General features: G+C 44.3%; 1 protein-coding gene, 2 non-coding genes and 1 pseudogene across 3 annotated transcripts; all 4 read right to left on the bottom strand.

The window, feature by feature from the left end:
- Nucleotides 1-1,902: 1,902 nt before the first annotated feature.
- On the bottom strand, nt 1,903-11,188 carry GLOD5 (glyoxalase domain containing 5). Its single transcript, XM_043459731.1, has 5 exons — nt 11,153-11,188; nt 9,948-10,014; nt 5,952-6,091; nt 3,033-3,188; nt 1,903-2,037 (listed from the first exon to the last, which is right to left on the bottom strand). The coding sequence occupies exons 1-5, from the start codon at nt 11,186-11,188 to the stop codon at nt 1,903-1,905; spliced, it is 534 nt and encodes a 177-aa protein (XP_043315666.1).
- LOC122436194 lies at nt 6,431-6,502 on the bottom strand. Its single transcript, XR_006267951.1, has one exon. It is a non-coding gene; the product is annotated as a small nucleolar RNA U2-30 (small nucleolar RNA).
- Nucleotides 6,648-6,727, bottom strand: LOC122436195. The gene has a single exon (XR_006267952.1). It is a non-coding gene; the product is annotated as a small nucleolar RNA U2-19 (small nucleolar RNA).
- A 5,897-nt stretch (nt 11,189-17,085) lies between the features above and the next one.
- LOC122434495 lies at nt 17,086-18,091 on the bottom strand (annotated as a pseudogene).
- Nucleotides 18,092-21,054: the final 2,963 nt, after the last annotated feature.

The raw sequence follows: 21,054 nt of genomic DNA, 5'->3' as shown, positions 1-21,054 counted from the left end.
TTCTGTTATTCCTTTTCTTCCATCCTTCCTTTGTTCCTTCCTTCCTTCCATAAATCATCTATCTCTTGGAGCATAGCATCTGGGTCCAAGGCAAGTTATTTTTGTAAAAAATAGGCAGGAAACCTGCTACAGCTTTTGGCAAAGCCTTTCATGTGCTAAAACTCACATCCTTAACCATCCTCTGTCCCCAGCATTTTGGGGGCTCCCTGGGAGTTTACTCATAGGGCATGGCTAAACTACCATCTGGAGACCAGAGTCCACAAGACTAGGGGCTCCCTCACCTTAAAGAGAGTCTCATATGTACTCCTTCATCCATCTCTTATTTGCCTAGGTACCTGTACTCTCCCCTTTCCTCTTTGCCTGCCTCATTCACCGGTTCCTCCTCTTGTTTCAGAACTCTATAAGTGTCCTTGGATCTCTTCTCTAGTTGACATTTTCTCTCTTGGTGAACTTATCCAGTCTCTGTCTTCAGAGTATCTCCAGAATCTAACCACTTTTCACCACCTCTCCCACCAGCACCAGTGTTACTCATCTGAACCACTGCAGTAACCTCCTCCTCAGGGTCCCCCAGCTTCCACCCTCAACCTTGCAATCTGTTTTCCTCAAAGCATCCAAAGGGAGCTTGTTAAATCCTAAGTCAGGTCATGGCTCTCCTCTGCTCATGACCCTCCTGTGGCTCCCCTGTGACTCAAAGTAAAAGCCAGAGTCCTCTCCATGGCCCATGAGGCCCCGCACCATCTGTCCCCCCAACCTCTCCCAGCTTACCTCCTGCCACTCCCCCCACTCTGCTCCTCTGTACTAGCCTCTTCGCTGCTCCTCACAGACACCAGACCCCTGCATGTATCATGGCCTTTGCACTAGCTATCCTCTCTGCCTGCTATGTTCTTCCTGTAGCTATTGGCACAGCTCCCTCCCTCATCTTTTCAGGTCTGGGCTAAAATGTCTTCTTTCTCAGTGAGGTTTCCCTGACCATCCTATTACATATTGGAAAATGCTTCAGTTTTTTTAAATCTGTTGCCACTTTTCCAAAGAACCTATCATCCTCTAACACACTTGCTGTTTTCCTTACTTAATTTTATTTCTTTTCTGTCTCTCCCACTAGAATGGCAGCTCCACAAAAATAGATAAGTTTATCTCTTCTGTTCAACACTGTCTTTCCAATGCCTGGAACAGGCCCAAGCACACAGTAGGTGCTCAATGTATGTTTATTGATTGACTGAATCAGTAAATGGTGGGGGAAGAGGACAGAAACAGAGAAAATTTGTTCTTGTCCCATCTGTCTCCTCTTGTCAGGAGCAGAGCCTCAGTTGAGATGAGTCTGAACCTACCAGATCCAAACGTAGAAAGTGCCACATTCCGCAGGGCTGAAACCAGCTAAGGTGCTCCAGGAGGAGGTAGTATTATCTGGGCTGGCCCTTGAAGGCCCCATGGGAATCACAGAGATCTTGGAGTTCAGTCAAACCAGTTGGGTGGAATAAACAGCAGGCAGCACTTGGCAGGAGTGAGCTGAATCGAAAAGGATGAAAAGGATAAGCTCACTGACAAGGGGAAATCTATCGGGGGTCTTGAATCCCAAGGTGATGACCCTGAATTTGGTCCTCAGAGATGTCATACCCCCTGGTCACTGACCCCCAAATAGCTCAGAGACCTTATGTTCTAGAAAAACAGCCATATATAATGCTGAGACAGTAATAATAAAGAGCTCATGTTAATTGAAAGTTATTTATTGGGGCAGCTTGGATAGGGGACTCTCAGACATGTTGGTCCCAAACCCACCTCAGATCGCCCAGCAAAATGCACAAAGTGCCCGAGTCCTCAGTCGTTAGAGGTTTCTGGGCCTGGGTGAGGGTTTGCAGGAAGGAAGGGACGGGGTGACGTGGCAGAGGGTAGAATGGCAGAGCACTAAACCTCCATCATGAGGAGATATAGTTGGGACACCTCAATCAGGTCTTCATCAGGGTCTCGGAAGTAGATGGACATAATGGGCCCTTTTGCCCCTGTTATGGGAACTGGACCCTCCTCAATGACATCACAAGCCTGAAGTGGGAGGAGAGAACAAAAATCATGCATTCACAGTCCATGTTTGAGACCAAAATTTCATTCTTTACCGTGGCCTAGAAGACCCCTGTATCTTTCACATTTCATTTCCTACCATTCTCTTCTCCCTCACTCTGTTCCAGCTACTTAACAGCTCTATGACCTCAAGCAGAGTACCTAACTGCTCAGCACCTCAGTTTCCTCATCCATCAAATGGGGATGATAATGTGCCTAGTAAGTGGCAGAGTCAGAATTCAAACCCAGGCAAGTCTGGGCCAAAGTCCATACCCTTAACCCCTATGCTTTACCCACTTTACTTCCAAGCCAGACTTTTTCACTGATATTTTCCAAAAGGGTCCAGGTCAATTTGCACAAAGTAGATTTAATACCTCAATCTGTGTTCCCCAAAAGGAGGACCAATGTCCCCTTCACATGAAATCATCTTAAGTATTACAGGGACACTAAATTAAATTATAGTGAGTCAAAAAAAATTACAATGAGTCAGAAATTATTCCCTATTCAGTCCTCTTTCAATCCTCCTGATTATATCAAGAAGAAAGTGTCTGGTGGATGCAAAGTCCTTGATACCTCTCTAACCAACCTAATTTTGTCAAGCCCAGAGATTGGGGGAAGCAGAAGTGGCTAGAATCTAATGACACTGCGATGCTTTTACAGCTGTTTGTTTTTTATAATTGCCTCCCCTTTATGCCAAGATATGATGGGTTTCCACTTACTTGGTTGAATATTTTCTTTTTACACAAATGTATTTATATAAATAGAGTTTAGGTATACTGTTTTCCACAAGGGTGATGTAAAGTTTTCTTTTAAAATACATTTGTTTATGGGGAAAATTATGTCCATGATAATGAGTAAACAATGGTGTGCAAACCTTATCTGGATGTGATGAAACCTGTTATGTCTGAAGTTTGAGTCATGCTTCTGTTTTCATTGCATCTGTGGCAGCTTTCTCAAAAGAAGATGGAAGTCTGACTCACCTTGAGGCACTGGACCATTTCCTCCAAATGCATCTTTGTGATCAGGCATATATCCAGGGAGCCGGGGACCAGGTGAGTGGCTTTGGGTTCAAATTCCTTTCCCACCTCGTGGAGGTTAAATTTCTGGTCTCCAAAACACAATGCTTTCTGGTCTCCCTGTTTGGGGGGAGAAAACAACCTGGAACTAAACCTCCAAGGTGAGTGTGAGGCACAGCCCCCGATCTACCCCAACAAGGTTAACAAAGAAATAGAACAAGGCTTTGATGAAAAATAGCCACTTGGTGCCCCACTCTTATCTTGTTCCCTAGACGCAAATGCTTTCAATGTGTTTATGTGTTTCTTCTAGAAATTATTTCCATACCTCCAAATAATATGTTGATACTATCCATGGCAGAGACTATAATCTGCCTGCTTAATATACATTTCTCCCCTTTTTCTTTTAAACACAACCCAAGTTTCAGTGGGATCTATTGCACACCGAGCTTTAAAAACCTGCATTTCCCAGCATTCCTTGCTGGGCAGCCATGGAAGGCTGACAATGAAATGTTAGCAGAGGCTGTGAACCATGCTTCTGAAAACCTTCCCACCCCACTGAGCTGAAACTTTTTGCCTACTCATTTCCTCCTTTCAGCCACTGCCCACACCCTGCCTGCCTACCTCTAGACTGATTGTTGAATGAGAGAAAGAGAAAACTCTTTTATTTAACCCACTTAGCTTAACCCAGTTAAATTTTCTCCCACGTGCCTCCAAACACAGTCCCTAACTGATGTGCCACTATTTCTTGATTTGGCAACTTCAGACATTTTCTATCCTTTTCCTGCTATGATAAATGAGAATTTAGCTCATCCACAATACTACCCCTCCCAATAGAATTCTGTCATCAGTTTTAGCTCCTCTTTTGATTCCTTTACAATTTAAAAATAACCCACTTGCACCTTAATGTTTTGATGGATGAACATAGTATCTCATTGACCCAACTATCCTCTTCATCTTGCCTCTTTCTCCTGTGCCTGTCAACTTTTGCCATTTTTATTTATTTATGTATTTAATGGCAAAATATTTTAATTTTTCATAAAGCTATTTCCCCTACTCCATAGACACCACACAGAAAAGAATCTGTATGCATGTCTTCTGGTTGAGCAGGAGGATGAGACTTCTGCCATTAAAAAAAAAAAAATCACTTTTATAGTCCCTTCATATCACCATGGTGAATACTACATTCATTCTATCAGGAAATGACTTTATTTCACTTGAATGATAGTTCAGCTGAGTATAGAACTTGAGGTTGTAGGTTATTTTCCCATAGCCTTTTATATGTGGCTTCATTGTCTTCCTGAATCTGGTATTGCTGATAAGACGTCTGCTGTTAATCTGTTTTTCATTTCTTTTATATATGATGCATCCACCCTCCACTCTTGCAGCTTTTAAGACTTTTCTTGATCCTAGATGTACTGAAATTTCACTCCAGTGTGTCCAGTTACCAAGGACTGAGGCTTCATATGCCTATTATTGTTGATGCATGCAGGGCCCTTCTCTTGTTTTACTTGTATACTTAATCTCTTTATCTCCAGTCTTCATTCCTGTCCCCAACATAGGCAATGATTATAATGTGTTTGATGTTCATTCTTTGGTTTTCATAAGTTATTGTAAAAGGTGTATTATTGTTTTATGTGTGTATGTTATAAATGGTACTGTGCTATAGACATGATTTGGCTTCACCATCTTCATTCAGCATGATCTTTTTAAGATCCGTCCATCTTGCTGTGTATACATCCAGTCTGATACTGCATGATTCTATTTTTACACATGACATTTGATGTTGGAGCTTCCCAGGTGGTGCTAGTAGTAAAGAATCCATCTGGCAATGCAGGAGATCCAAGAGACTTGGGCCCAGTCCCTGAGTTGGGAAGATCTCCTGGAGTAGAAAATGGCACCCTACTCCAATATTCTTGCCTGGATAATTCTATGGGCAGAGGGACCTAGCGGGCTACAGTCCATAGGGTTGTAGAGTTGGACACAACTGAGAGACCAAGCACACAGCACAGAGCACACATTCCATGTTAATTTTACATTTTTTTTTTACCCTGTTTGCCATTCATGGGCCCTTTCCATTGAAGGCAATCAGTGTCTCTGCATCTCCCACTCTGGGAGTTGTTCCAAATTCTCAAGGATTGTTCAATCTCTGGAAACCTTTTTACCTTGAATCTGTTTTTCTTGGGGACGTTCCTTCTCCTGACCCAAACTGGACTGATTGTGTTCTAGGTATCTTTCTGGATCTTCCTCTTAGTATCCACTGTTTCCTGACTTTGATGTCTTATTCCTGGATTAATCACTCATTTTGATAACATATTCTCAAGTAATTTTGAAAGCAAGTAGGCCAAACTTCTGAGTCTTTTTATTAATATGTCTAAGGATGTTTTATTCTACACCCACCTTGATTAATAATTTGTCTGGTTATAGAATTCTAGGTTGAAATGTTTTCCCTCAGAATCTTGAAGTTGTTCTTCTGTTGTCTTCTGGTCTCTGACTCTTGGGAAATCTGAAGTCTGCATATTTCCTTTTCCTTTGTAGTTGAACTACTTTTTAACCTCTCTGAAAACTTCTAGGGGCTTTGTATTTATTTTGATGTTCTATAATTTCTTAGGAACATATCTAGGTGTAAACATGCTGGATACTCAGCTAACTCTTTCCATATAAGGACTGGAAAGTTCTTTCACATTATTCTGTGGTTATTTCTTCCCTTCCTTTTTCTTCACTGAGTAGTGAAGTCCCACTGTTCAGAGTTTGGAATCTCCTCCACTGGTCCTTTCTAAATTTTTAAATTGTGTGTGTGTGTGTTTTGGAGTTTTAGGCTACTTTTTAAAGTAGTATAATCAAATTTTACCCCAGCTGCAGTTTGGCATTTGGGGAAGTTGTTACCTCAAAAGTCATGACCTCCATGCCCAGGATCTTGGAATAAAACATAGTGGTGTCTTTGAGTCTCTTTACTGTCATCACAATGTGGTCAAGTCTATGGATAAGACACAGGGAAGGGGTCCGATTGTTGTCCCTCCATGACTAAAAAAAGAAAAAAAAAGAGTCAAAAGAGACCACACTGCCACTGGTCACACCCATGTTTCCTGTGTTTCCTTCTCCCCACTTCCCCTCACCTCCCTAGTGACTATACTTCCTTCTACCCGCATTCCAAGGGGAAAGTCCTGGGAGGAATCTTCAGTACTTATTGCTCATGTGTGGATTCACAAGAGTCCATGTGTCTGCTATGACCACCCTCCACTGTTTTCTTATTCTTTTCCTTCTTCCAGAGGGATAGAGGTGAAGATAGGAGAGTTGAGACCAAAAACCAAACTCTTCTTTGTTTTCCCAGAGCTGGAATTCATCTCTTTTTTTTTTTTTTATTCTGAGCTCAGATCAAGTGTAGAAACCTTCATAGTTATATAAAGTTCTGCAGTAAAAACTTTTCATCATTGCTCAGAACTGATCAGCCTTTCATACATGTACACCCACAACCAACTCTCACTTACCCACCAATAAGCCCCTTAATTATCCAGTCACCTTTACACACACACCCCCAAACACACACACACACACACACCCCTTATTTTAAATTATTTTGCTTCTCAGAACTACAGAGATCATGCATCAGGTACACCGGGTGGTCTTCTGATGCTCAGATTTGGCTACTTTCATCACTGATCCACTTTAGTAAGAGCAGATCTCAGAGAATGGAATTCATCTCTTTTATAAGAAATAATAAGACACAGAGGAGGCCCACTTCCATGAGTACAAAACCTTTATTGGCCAATTTAAAACTCAGTCCCTTCCTTTATCACTCCACAGTTAATCACAGAGGACAGGACAAGAAGGGAGCATCTCAGATGCAGTGATGTTTCTGGCATGTGTGCCTACAGATCAACACTGACACGTAGGGGGACAGCACACCACCCTACCACTCATTTCCTGCCTTCAGCACACGTCCCACCAGATCTTTCTCTTGATTCGAGTTCTTTAGTAATTTGTATGTTTACATTACATCTGCTACAGGATTATAAGATGCCTATGCACCATAAATTACAGAGTATAGTGGTTAAGAAATATATTGTGGAGCCAGACTGATATTTACTTACTCCCTGGGCTGAGAGAGTTTGGTTTCCACTTCTGGAAAATGGGTATGATTTTTTTATATGTTTTATAGTACTGTTGTGAACAGCTTAAAAAAAAAAGTTGGGAGGAATTCCCCGGTGGTCCAGTGGTTAGGACTTGGTGCTCTTACTGCCAGGGGCCGGGGTTTGGTTCCTCTTTGGGGAACTAATATCCCATAAGCTGGGCAGTGTGGCCAAAAAAAAAACTTACAACAATGCCTGATAGCAAGTGCTATAAGAGTTAAGGATGATGATGTTGTGGTCATCTTGTTAAAATCCAGACTCTCTGTACTGTGACCCTCAGTCTTTGCAACCTATTTATTTATTTATTTTCACTGCATCAGTTTTTAGTTGTGGCACTTGGGATCCTTCATTGTTGCTCATGGGCTCCAGAGTACATGGGTTCTATAGTTGAGGCGCCTGGGCGTAGTTGCCCTGCTGGCATGTGGGATCTTAGTTCCCCCATCAAGAATTGAACCTGTGTCCCTGCATTGCAAGGCAGATCCTCAAGCACTGGACCATCAGGGAGATCCCCTTATTCATTGCTCTTGGATTCCAAGCCACATTGTCCTTTGGCCTGTTCCTCATAAGGGCCATCCTTGAACCTTTAGCCTCGGGGCCTTTTGCACATGCTAGTATATGTCTCCTTGATTAGAATATAAGCTTCATAAGCGTAGAAATTTCTGTTTTGTTCCCCACTGTGTCCCAAACAGCTAGCAGATGTTCTATAATATTTGTTCAATTAATGAATATCTACTACGATAATTAGACCCAGTGCCTGGCACAAAGTCTGGCTTATGTTCTAGTCCACTCTGTTCTATTCTGCTGTGTTCAATTCCCTTTCAAACCATTACATTTAAGAAAAAAACCCATTACATTTTAAACAATCACTTTCACTTGAGCCCCAGCTTTAAAAAAAAAAATACTGTGCTTTTCTATTTTCACGAGTGAAGGAGGCATTAGAAAAGTTCTTGAGTTCTGCTGTTTTCATGGATAAAGAGTATCCATATGCAAACAGAAGCCATAGAACTGGGGAAATGATTGACATTTGAGCTTCATTGAAACTAATGTTCTATGTATTAAAAATCTTATTAACCTTTTAATGTCTGTAGGATTGATAATAGCACTCCCTTTTCCGTCCTGATATTGGTATTTTATGTTTTTTCTCTTACTGAGAAAACAGAATTTACTAATAGTTTATTAATCTGTTCAAAGAACCAATTTTTGACATTAATTTTCTCTGTTGTATGTTTTCCATTTCTCCAGTTTCTGCTCTCTTTATAATTTCCTTCCTTCCACTTTCTCAGGGCTCAATTTGCTGTTCCTTTTCCAGGATATGGAAGCTGAGGTACTTGATTTTCAAGTTTTTACTTCTGTACACATTTAAAGCTATAGATTTTTCCTTGAGCACTGCTTTAAACTGCTTTAGCCACATCCCCCAAATCTGATAAGTATTTGGAAATCAACTAACTCCTTCCATTATTTGATGCCCTACTAGCTCACATTCACCCCCCAATTCTGCTTTGCAGATGTGGAGCTCCATCCTTGCAAATTCAAGGATAAGCAAAGCTGGCTCTCTTGAGGAACTGGAAGAAGGCCCATGTGGCTTGGAATCGGAGAGTGAGTGAGACAGGAAGAGGGGAAGGCCAGGCCAGATCATGCAGGGTTTTGAGATGAGGTTAGGGAGGCTGGTTTTTAAAAAGATGACTGAAGAAAAAATGCACAACCTAAAAGTTGTTGAGTTATGTTATATTTCAGGACTTGACTGAGGACTGAGGACAGTAGCCCAGGAGACAGCTGCCCAGATAGCTGAGGAGCTGCTCCAAATAGGTAAGGGAGGACTCTGGATATACAGGAATTTTTGCTGAAAAAAAAAACCAAAACCCATGTAGTCAAACATCAAAATATTACTGCTAATCACAAAAAGCAGCCTTCTCAAGTTAATGATTTTAGCACTTTTCCATGTATGGGAGGATGCAAGAGTCTGGGCTCATTGAAATCTTTTCTCAGGTATGCATCTTAACTACCTAGGGCCAGTATTCTTAACTACCTAGGGTATTTCTCCTAAATGCCCCCAGGGCGCATTATTGGGAGGCAGCTGCAGTGGCTGCTGGCTTGAGGCTAGGCAACATTCATTGTTTACTTGGAACAGCAGGCACCATTCCCTTTCTACAAGCAAGACACTTAAGCTTACTATGTGTCAAGCTCTGTTCTAAGCACTGCATAAAGCATAATCCACTTTATTTCTCACAACCAAATATATGTCTATATGTGTATTACATATGTAAATATATATAAACTAGAATGTCCAAAATACTATAGCCTCCCTCTGGCCTCCTCCACAGGGACGGCTTCTATCTTCCTACAAAGTCCTCGTCAAGGTCTCCTTCAGGGTGCCAGTGGCCCTTGGAATTCTTTTAGCAAACCTCAAGAGCAGCGCTCTTTCCTGGCCGCTCCCTGTCCCGCCCCACCCCAATGGCCCTGGCTGAACCAGCTCCTGGAGCCGCCCCTAGGGAGCTGAGCTGAGCGGCTACCCACTCCTGCAGACCTGCTGACAGTCTGCTGTGTGTTAGAGCAGGGGCTTTCTATGTCGCTCTGCTGCCCCCTGCTTGTCTTTGAAAGAGGAAAGAAGAAGGAAGAAGGTGGGAAAATGGATGAAAGCACACTGGGATAGCCACATAGAAGGGAAGCAGGTTGCCAGGCCCAGCTGGGAACTCTCAGCCTTGCTTGCCAGAACCCGTGCCCCAAGACCCCCGGGGGCTACCCCATTCACCTTGCTTCTCCAAAGTCCAACTCCACATCCTGGCCAGCAGCCTGGAGTGCAGATGGCACAGTGTGGTAGGCTAAGTGTCTTTGCCCTCAGCCTCCAGATAGCCCTCTGGCTCAATGCCTGCAGATCAAGGGGCAGGAATGGGAAGGCCACTGACTAGGGACTGCTGGTGTTAACAGAGGTAGATGGTGCAAGTACAAGGACTCCGACCTGAAACACAGGGCCTCGAAAGTGAAAGCCTAAGGTGTCTTAGCGAGCTCAGGCCACCATAATATAGTACTATAGACAGGGTAGCTGAAAGACTAATTTATTTTCTTACCTTTCTGGAGGCCAGAAGTCCAAGATCAGAGTGCCAGTATGATTGGGTTCAGATAATATCTGCCTTCCTGGTTTGTAGATGGCCACCTTCTTGCCAGGTCCTCACATGGCAGAGAGAAAGAACAAACTTTCTGGTATCTTCTTCTTTTTTTGAAAAGTTCCCTGACCAGGTACAGAACCCGTAGCCCCTGCAATGGAAGTGCAGAATCTTAACTGCTGGACTGCCAGGGAAGTCCCTCTGGTGTCTTCTTATATGGGTATTAATGCCATCTTGGGCCTCCCTGGTGGCTCAGAGGTTAAAGCATCTGCCCGCAATGCGGGAGACCTGGGTTCGATCCCTGGGTCGGGAAGATCCCCTGGAGAAGGAAATGGCAACCCACTCCAATATTCTTGCCTGGAGAATCCCATGGAGGGAGGAGCCTGGTAGGCTACAGTTGACGGGGTCGCAAAGAGTCCTCATGACCTCATCTAACTGTAATTACCTTCCTAAAGCCCCTAATATATCACATTGGGGGCCTCAACACATGGATTTGGGGAGGGAGACACAAACATTCAGTCCACAGTTAAGGATTCCTTTGTAATAACATAGAAAAACTCCCCATCCTGAAGTTTGGGGAGGACCTTTATTCTAGGGTGTGAGATCTCTGATCTATTTAGAGTGTGTCTCCCAAGTGTGAGATCTTTGATCTGTTTGGGAGTCTGTGTCTGGCGTATGAAGTTAGGAACAGTCTGAGTTAGAGTATAACTACACTAATTTATAATGGATCTGTTTCCAAGCCAAGATCTCGAAGCTATTAAATATTCTCTGTCCCAGGGTGCGAGTTTATGAATGCTTTTGGGGTGTGAGCTCTGAAGTCCTCCCCTTCCCACCCCTTTCTCAACCCCATCTTCACCCTCCACTGCTGAGAGGGAACATTCATCAGCCCCATTGCTGTTCACCTTACCCGGAGCTGAGTGCCCTTTCTCTTGTTAATGACCTGTCTAGCCCCTGGGGCATGTGAGTTTCAGATTCTTGTACCTTCAGATCTTGTACACTCTAGATACCCACTCAGACAGTCACACAAATGCTTTGTGCTGTGCATATTGGTTTTGCTTAAGATTTTCCTTTATGAAGGATTACACATGAATATAGGTTTGTATGGGCTTCCCAGGTAAAACTAGTGCTATAGATCCCACCTGCCAATGCAGGAGACATAAGAGATGCAGATTCTATCTTTGGGTTGGGAAGATCCCCTGGAGGAGGAAATGGCAACCCATTCTAGTATTCTTGCCTGGAGAATCCCATGGACAGAGGAGCCTGGTGAACTATAGTTCATGGGTTTGCAAAGAGTCGGACACAACTGAAGAGACTTAGTACACAGCACACATAGGTTTGTATAAAAGGTTCCAAGAGTACATCCAGTATATGAACTACACTGGTGATCCCCAGCTCCACTCTCCAAAAATGACCACTGAAGTCAGTTTCTAGTGTTTCCTTACACACACACATATGCAGAGTCACCATAACCATCTCCTACCTACTTTTCCTGGTCAACAGCATGTCCCGTGGAAGGCATCCCCACCCCACAGGTAGTTCCATTCATTCTGTATCATGTTAGGTGGGTGCTCTGAGATACAGTATAAACCCCCACCATTTGTTTTACTCTGCAACTATCATTGGCTAGAAATGGACATTTACAAGGTTTTCCCGGCTGTTTGCTCCTGCCAGTCTTGAGCACACAGCTCTGTGCATGTGTGTGCACGTTTGAGTTAGAAGTGTGATTGCTGGGTCAAGGGTTCGTTCATTCAGTGGACACCTAATGAATGGGATCTGTGTACCAAGCACTGTTCTTGGCACTGGAGAGACATCAGAGAATAAGACAGATAAGACAAATGTCCCTGCCCACATGGACCTGACAGTCTAGCTGGGGAGGAGGGTGTCCAATTTTTATTTAGATGTTTCACAAGGTCTTGGGAGGTTTCACTCTCATCAGTGGTGCCTTTATTCCACTGCTGTCTGTGGGGTGGGGTCTGCAGCAGGAGGCAGGCTGCCTTGACCTTTGCTCTCTACAAGACCTGCAGGGGCTGGGGCTGGGACTATCTGTTTGGGGGTGTGGGTGTGTGTGTGTGCATGTGGCCAGGGATGGGGGATATGGAAACTGCATGGTCCACTGGAGAGAGTGAGAGGAAATAGGGATACAAGAGACCCCTTTATGGTGTTGGAGGGAGCTGAGGAGCAGACCACCCCCCCAGCTCACACCCACAGAGGGTGTGCTGGAATAGCAGGGCTAAGGAATCTAGTACCGTCTCAGAACATAGCATTGGGTGATCGGTGTCTGGACACCTTTGGGGTCACAGAGACAGGGGTGTGATCATCCTGGAGTCACACAGGGTGGGGTGTGAACACTCCTGGGGCCACATAGACAGGAGCGTGATGCCCACATGAAGCAGCATACACTGTGAACAGCCTTAGTTACTCAGATGTGGGTCTGGGCTTTCCAGAAGTCACACACACTGGACACTGCATACTTTTGGAGTCACACAGAGTGAAGTATAGACACTTCTGGGGTCAGACTGGCTAGTGTGTCGATATGGTTGCAGTCAAACAAACTAGACTATGGATGGTCCTGGGGTCAGACAGATTGGTATGTGTACACTGCTGAGCTCAAACACACTAGGGAGTGGATACTCCTGAGTCACCTGGACTGGTTAGTAGATATTCATAGGGTTATACATACTGGGGTGTGGACACCTCTGAGGTCAGATAGCCTGAGGCATGGACACCCTTGGATTTGCACAGATTGTAGTGTGGAACCTCTAGGGTCACTCAGACTGGGATGTGTGCTTCTAGGATCAGACAGCCTAAGGTGTCGGCAACTGTGAGGTCACACAGAGTGGGTGTGGAGAGACATGGGGCCACAATGATGGGGGTTTGGACACTCCTGGAATCACATAGGCTGGAGCATGGACAGATATGAGGGTGCTCAGAGGCATGAACAGTCCAAGGGTCACAGAGGGCTTGGGACACTCTGGAAGTTAAACACACTGGGGAGTGGACACCTGAAGTCAGACATGTTGTGGACTGGACTCTCCTCAGGTTGCACAGTCTGGAGTGTGAGCATCCATGGTGTCCCACAGAGGCGAGGAGACTCCTGGGGTCATAGTGACTGAGGCTAGGACAGTTCTATGGTCACATAGGCTGTGTTGTAGACATCACTGAAGCCTCAGTGAAAGGGTACAGACATTCTTGTGGTCAAAGAAGTGATGAGTTGGTACCCCTTGGGCTAGGGACAGAGGGTGTATACTCCTTTGGTCACACGGAGTGGTTAATGGATACTCCTCAGTATAGACTGGGGAGTGGACTCTGCTGAGGTCAGAGGCTGTGGTGTGTGTGGCTCTGGGGTCACATATATGGGTATTTAGACCCTCATAGGGTAACACATATTGGGGAATGGACATTTGTGGAGTCACACACAGTGGGGAGTCAACACTTCTGGGGTCACTCATATAGGGTTTGAACACTCAGAATCTCAGGGACTTGGATGTGAACACTGCTGGTGTGACACAGCTTTGGGGGTGGGCACTCTTGGTGTCACACATACTCTGTGCTGTGTGCTTTGTTGCTCAGTCGTGTCTGGCTCTTTGCAGCCCATTGGACTGCAGCCTGCCAGGCTCCACTGTCAATGAGATTTTTCAAGCAAAAATATTGAAATGAGTTGCCATTTCCTCCTCCAAGGGATCTTCCCAACCTAGGAACTGAACCCATGTCTCCAGTGTCTCTTGCATTGCAGGTGGATTCTTTACCCACTGAGCCATTGGGGAAGCCCGAATGCATATTAACTCATTGTGTAGATGGGATTCTTCAGGCAAGAATACTGGAGTGGGTTGCCATTTCCTTCTCCAGATCTGTGGGGATAACTTATTTCCCACCTCCTTTGCCAAGACATTTTGAGGATGAAGTGACATTCTCAAGTTAAAACTGCTTTGTAACGTGAAGTACAAGGCTGAAGATTTTTCCTAAAATTCAAAGCACAGAACTGGTTGGTCCAATGCATGGCGCGAGGAGCTGGGAGAGTGGACACCAAGTTTGTAATCATGGATCTAACTGTGTGACCTTGAAAAATTCACTTGTTTAGCCCAGCCTGAGATTCCTGGGGACCACACCTATCTGACAGGGAGTCATGGGGACAGATGGCTGTCCCCAAAAGTCATGCTTCATCATCCCTAGTGTAGAGATACTGCAAAGCAGCTGCCCAGGTATAAACTACAATTCCCACACCTTTTGCACAGGAATGGGGTCATATTGAGAGGGTAACAGGCAGGAAGGCCAGGGGTCTCCAAATGGAGGAAATAGGCTGTAAGTGTCAGACATTTTAATCTCTCTTAAGCAGCAGGAGGAAAAAACTAGCAATATTTTTTCCTTCTCTATACAAATTTAAAAGGAGACTTCTCTTAAAATACTGTGTTGCCATGACACCTGGTTTCACCTGAAGCTAACTATTCTCAAACCTTGAGTTAACCAATACATTTTTCTTATGGAAATGTTTGTCTTAAGCTATGTTAATGTGCTATGCATTTACCCCAGACTCTGTCTTCAAGCCAAATGGCTCAGAACCTACTTGACAAACCAGAATGTTATACTCAGATATTGTTCCCCTAATCTATGTAAATGAAACTATTTGTATGGTAATCTGCCCTTCTACAAGATTCAAGTCAATCGTTTTATGGCCTGGGATGAATCATCTGGTGCCAAGATTAACACAAAATGCAATTTATGGATGAGGGGCCTGGTGCCATTCTGAGTTTTAAGACATTCCTTTCTTTTCTTTAACAGACTGCTAGGGACTTATATAACATCCAGCTGAAGACTAGCAGGGGGGTATTCTTTCTGCCCCCTTCTGATGCCTAAGTCAGAAGCTTTCTCCATCTCCTTTATACTTTGATAAAACTTTATTACACAAAAGCTCTGAGCGATCCAGCCTCATCTCTAGCCCCAGATTGAATTCATCTCCTCCGGAGGCCAAGAATCCCAGTGTCTTATCATTTAGCCACAACCTTTCAATATGGCCAGTCCTGCTGAATGGAGCTTGAGCTAAAATGATGTGTATACTTAACAAACAGTCGTGTTTTCTTCATGTGCCTTTTGTTCATCTTTTGGAGGTCAAGAGGCCCAAGAGAGGGACGTCAGTTTACAAGGAGCCTGGGGTCCTCTGCCACTACTTGGAAGTCCACCTATGAACCAGGAAGACAGGTATTAGTTTGTGATGCTTATTATTGTGTGACATCACTGGCATTGGGGTGTTGGTTTGTTACTGCGGAGAATTCATTCCTGAACACACACACAGTGCTGTGTGGATTGAATCCTCTGTGGAAATGGGCTCTGCAAGCTGAGGAGCCCATGGACAGGGCAGCCTTCTTCCTGGAGACCTCCTGGCTTCTAGGAGCTGCTTGTCGTTCTTTTATAGCAGACACAGCTCTGGCCAGCAGGAGGGGATAGGAGGGCATTTGCATCTCCAAGTTGGATACCAGCTTCACTGCTGGGGGTGGAGTGACCCTGGACATTTCTGGTGGCTGCTAATATTTTTTGGCTTGTGGCCCCATCACTCCAATGTCTTCCTCCATGGTCATAATGCCACCTCCTTTGTATGTGCATCTCCTCTTCTGTCTATCTCAAATCTCTCTCAGGCTCTCTCTTATAAGGACACTTGTGGTTACATTTAGAGCCCATCAGATAATCAAGATAATCTCCCTGTCTCTAGATCCTTCACTTAATCACATCTACAAAGTCTTTTTTTTGCCATGTAAGTAATTGTCACAAGTTTCAAGAACTAGGAGGTAGATAATTTTCTAGGGCTATTAGTTAGACTGGGTTTTCCAGGTGGCACTAGTGGAAAAGAACCCACTTGCCAATGCAAGAGACCTAAGAGACATGGGTTGGATCCCTGGGTCGTGAAGATTCCCTGGAGAAGGGCATGGCAACCCACTCCAGTCTTCTTTCCAGGAAGATCCCGTGGACAGAGGAGCCTGGTGGGCTACAGTCCATAGGGTTGCAAAGAGTCAGACATGACTGAAGCGATTTAGCAAGCAGGCATGCATTAATTAGCCTTCAATAGTTGAGGATGGCAGAAAGGAGCCCTTGGGGGAGTGACATCTTGGTTGAAATCTAAAGGATATGAAGTTAACCAAGCAGAAGAAGGGGAGACAGAATGTGCCAGCGACATGTGTCAAGCTCTTGGAGATGAGAACAAACAATGTTTTTTTTTATTTACAGAAAAGAAAGTCAAATTTATTTAATGGAAAACTAGAATTAATAAAAATTAGCAAATACACACACAAAAAATATGCACACAGCAGCAGCACTATGTATTGACTCACATAGGAGAAAATCAGTGCTCCAAAAACACTCAACATGGCTTGTCAGTTAAAGGAAAAAAAATCCGCGTGTGCACACACACACACACACACTCATGCACACTCACACACACGCACAGGCACACAAAAAACAACAAAAAAATAGAACTCAGTATTTTTCAACAGTACACTCAATCTACAACAAACAGAAATTCAGAATTACATTACAGTCCTTCCTTTTTTAATACAAAAGATGCCCATCTTGTGTGTAAATATCTATATTTTTCAGTGGTTTACTGTTGACTTATTTTTAAATATATTAGTGTTATTACATACAACCGTTTCTTGTATTTAATAGCCTTTCCTTTTATTTACTGTCATGTGTCTAGCTTCCACCTACCAAAAGTTCTGGTTGGTAGGCAGACAGGTGCCTTATTCTCTGGGAAATTGAATGCAATGGTTTTAAACACTGGCCAGAAAATGTTTCATTGCCATTTTAACACATGGAAATAGTTATACTAATGTGTAAATTGCCATTTACTGCAAAAAGCTGTGCAATGCTGATGTCAAAGACTAGGCAGTCACTGTTCATAATGGCTGTTGCAATTCCCTCATGAATAGATCAAGGAATGGCTTCCCAAGCCAATTGCTGCCTATGTGCTTTTAGCTCAAGTTGATAAGCAAACTTTTCAGCTTGCTCGGGTGTTCCTATCAGCTGTACAATTGCAAAGAATTGCTGGTGACCATCGTAGTTTTCCTGTTTCTCCAAGACTAGCATGAAGTGAAAGTCAAAACAGGACTCCACCAGCACCCAGTCAACAGCACCAGGAAGATTAATGTCTGTAGCAAGGAAAACTATATCCTCTCCCTGTAGGATTGTCATGGACTCATGGTCATGCATAAGATGTGGCACAACAGCATCCAGAGAGCCTTGCCATTTATAGGCAACACCAGGGAATGGACAGGAGCAAGGCCTAAACTCACAGAGCTCTTCGTAGTATGCTTTTTCTGTGTATGGCAGAGTTAGTTCACATCCAGAAGAGGCATATGTACAAGGGAAAAGTACTGAATTGGCCACTTTATCCATAGCCAAGTTGCGAGTGGATCCCAATGGGCTCCGGCAAGTCAGACAGTGTGTGAGCTTTCGGCAACAGTTGTGACAAACAAGACCGCCACTCTGACAGGGAAGAATGGGTGGTAACACATGGTCAAAGCAGAACGGACACTCATAAAAGACTCGCCAGGCCATTGTTGGCCGCAGCGGTGCCAGTCAGGGCAAGCATGCTCTGGGAGGACGGTGCGCACATTGAGGTTCCAGTAGGTACCACTGGTGCAGCCTTAGGACTCATTTCTGTGGGCAGAGAGCGAACCTCAGATCTCGGTCCTGGCTCAAAGGTTCTCCGTCGCCAGCGCCAACAGCCACCACCGTGGGCAGCGCCAAAGCCTCTTCCTCAGGCCAACACCGAGAGGACACACTGGGTCGCTGCTGTCACTCGACAGTGTGCCCCTCAGTGGCCGCCCCAGCTCTCCCTGGTCGCCACAGTTTTGCACATCATCAAACCCCGCCGTGCACTCCCGCTAAATAACACACACAATGACGGCAATCGTCAGGAGGCGTGACCTCACGCGTGCTGGTGGCTGGAAGGTGACTGAGAACAAACATTATTTTTTTTTTTCAAACATTATTTTTAAAAGTATGTTTATTTATTTGGCTGCCCCGGGCCCTAGTTGCATGACAGGGAATCTCTGATATTCATTGCAGCATGTGGGATCTGTTTAGCAGTGTCCTGTGAAATCAAGTTCCCTGACTGGGGATTGAACCCAGGACCTCTGCTTAGAGCAGAGAGTCTTAGACACTGGACCACCAGGGAAACCCTAAGCATAAAAAATTTCAACCTGGGGAAACCAAGCTGTTTAAGGTAGCAGACCAGCCTGTCAAGCAATAGGCACATCGCCAAGGCCCAGATTAGCCTAGGCAGGCAGAGGGAAGAGAAGGAAATAGGCAACCTGGCAATATCCTGGTGCAGCTCCATAGTTGTGTGTAATGGACAGGCTGAGGGCTGGCCTGTGCCTCTCACCAGACCTGGAAACTTGGGCCACCAGCCCCTACTCATGCACTCAGGAAGGCAGGTCTCTGGACCACAGTGTCCCCCCAGCACAGGTCAGTGAGGACTGACAGTGGTTAAGATACTGGCTTCTAGAGTTGGGTGACCTGGGACCCCTGGCAGGATGGCCTTGTGCAGTTTACTTATCCTCTCTGAAGTCCTCTCTTCCCTTTCTTGTACTCCAGGTAGTAGGGGTTTGCAAATGTTAGTAATTATGAATACCAAGAGATATTATGAGCCTTGGGATATTTCAGGGGAGAGAGGTAAGAAGAATGCAGGGCCTCTAGGTCTGTATTCAGGGCACCAGAGCTCACTTCCTCTTTTGTAAGCTGATTTAGTCTCTTATTGGTCAAGCTGGTTCAAGTTGGCTTCTGTTACTTGTAAACAAAAGCATTTTATCTGATAAAGGTTTTTCTTTTTTCTTTTTTTTTTTACTTAGAGAATTAAGAAAAATTTTAAAGTGGAGGGTGATGTGATGAAAAATTTAGCTGAAGTTCAGCAGTTTTTTGTTTTTGTTTTTTTTTACATTTTGCATTTGCAGCAGGCAGAATGATGCCCTTACCCTTCAAAGATGTCTCAGTCCTAATTCCCAGAACCTGTGAATATATTAGGAATTCCCAGGTGGCACTAGTGCCACAGATCCCATCTGCCAATGCAGGAGATGTAAGAGATATGGGTTCGATCCCTGGGTTGGGAAGATCTCCTGGAGGAGGCATGGCAACCCACTCCAGTATTCTTGCCTGGAGAATCCCATGGACAGAGGAGGCAGATGGGCTACATTCCATAGGGTCGCACGGAGTCGGACACAACTGAAGGGACTGAGCATGCATGCACCTGAATATGGTGCATTATGTGGTAAAAGAAAAATCAAGGTTTCAGATGGAATTAAGGTTGTAAATCAAGTGACCTTAAAATAGGGAGAGTATCATGGATTATCTGGTGGACCCAGTGTAATCACAGGGGTCCTTCAAAGTGAAGAGGGAGTCAGAATCGATAAGATGGGAGAACTCAGCTGAAGTTATTAGCTTTCAAGATGGAGGAAGTAGGCCAGGAACTGAGGAATGCAGGGGCCTCTGAAAGCTGGAAAAGGCAAGAATACACAATTTCCCTTAGAGCATCTAGAAAGGAACACAGGCCTGCTAACGCCTTGACTGGAGGCCAGTGAGACCCGTGTCAGATTTCTGACCTCCAGAGCTGTAAGGTATTAATTAGTGTTGCCTTGAGCCACTAGGTTTGTGCTGATTTGTTACAACAGCGATAGGAGACTCATACAGCATCCATTTATTTTTCTCCTCTTAATGTCATTGAAGAGAAACTCAACACCTTTAACTTCAACTAAAATATGTAGTATAAGCCCGCTTGTGTAAATTACTTTTATTTCTCTTTCTCTCTGTACCCACCAGTCTTGCCTTCTATCTGTGTACATATGTAGAAAAACATGGTGAGAGAAAATGGTTATTTCTTAGTGGTGAGACTTAGAATAATTTTTTTTTTATTTCTAGAAGGTTTTTGTTTGTTTTAATTAGAGGATAATTGCTTTACAATATTATGATGGTTTTTGCCATACATCAACATGAATCAGCATTAGGTATACATGTGTCCCCTCCATCTTGAACCCCCCTAGAGTGATTAAAAAAAAATGTTTCATCTTTGTGCTTCTTTGCACTTTGGGGGGGCATTTTTTTTTGTAATGAGCAGGCATTATTATCATTATTTTTAACCAAAATGATAAGGTCATGATTATTCATGTTCATTGCCAAAGCCGTAGCCACAATTGAGCAATCTGTGCATCCCAGATGTGGGCTTCTCAGAGCCAAGCAGCACAGCCCAGATCTAGCCTACTCCTTCCTCCTCTCTCCACATTGTAGACAAATAGATAAAATTTGTGCCTGGCTATTCTGGGCTGAACTGTTTTCTTCCCAAATTCAGATGTTGAAGCCCTAGTCCCCAGTTGCTCAGAAGGTGACCATAACTGGAGATATGGCCTTTAAAGGGATGATTAAGTTACGATGAGGTTGAGTGGGCCCTAATCCACTCTGATTGATATCCTTTTAAGAAGGGCAAGATTAGGACAGCAATAACACAGAAAGACCAGGTAAAGACACAATGAGTAGGTGGCCATTTGCAAGCCAAGGAGAGAGGCCTCAGGAGAAACTAACCATGCCAGCACTTAGATTTGGGGCTTTTAGCCTCTGGAATTGTGAGAAAATACATTTCTGATGTGTCAGCCACTCATCTATGATATTCTGTTATGGCAGTCTGAGAAGACTAATACACTGACATTACCTGCTGCTGCTGCTGCTGCTGCTAAGTCTCTTCAGTCATGTCTGACTCTGTGCAACCCCATAGACGGCAGCCCA

This window comes from Cervus canadensis, chromosome X, assembly GCF_019320065.1.
Source record: "Cervus canadensis isolate Bull #8, Minnesota chromosome X, ASM1932006v1, whole genome shotgun sequence".
Taxonomy (NCBI): Eukaryota; Metazoa; Chordata; class Mammalia; order Artiodactyla; family Cervidae; genus Cervus; species Cervus canadensis.
The sequence above is the reverse complement of the archived record's forward strand: the minus strand, read 5'-3'. Positions and strand labels throughout refer to the sequence as shown.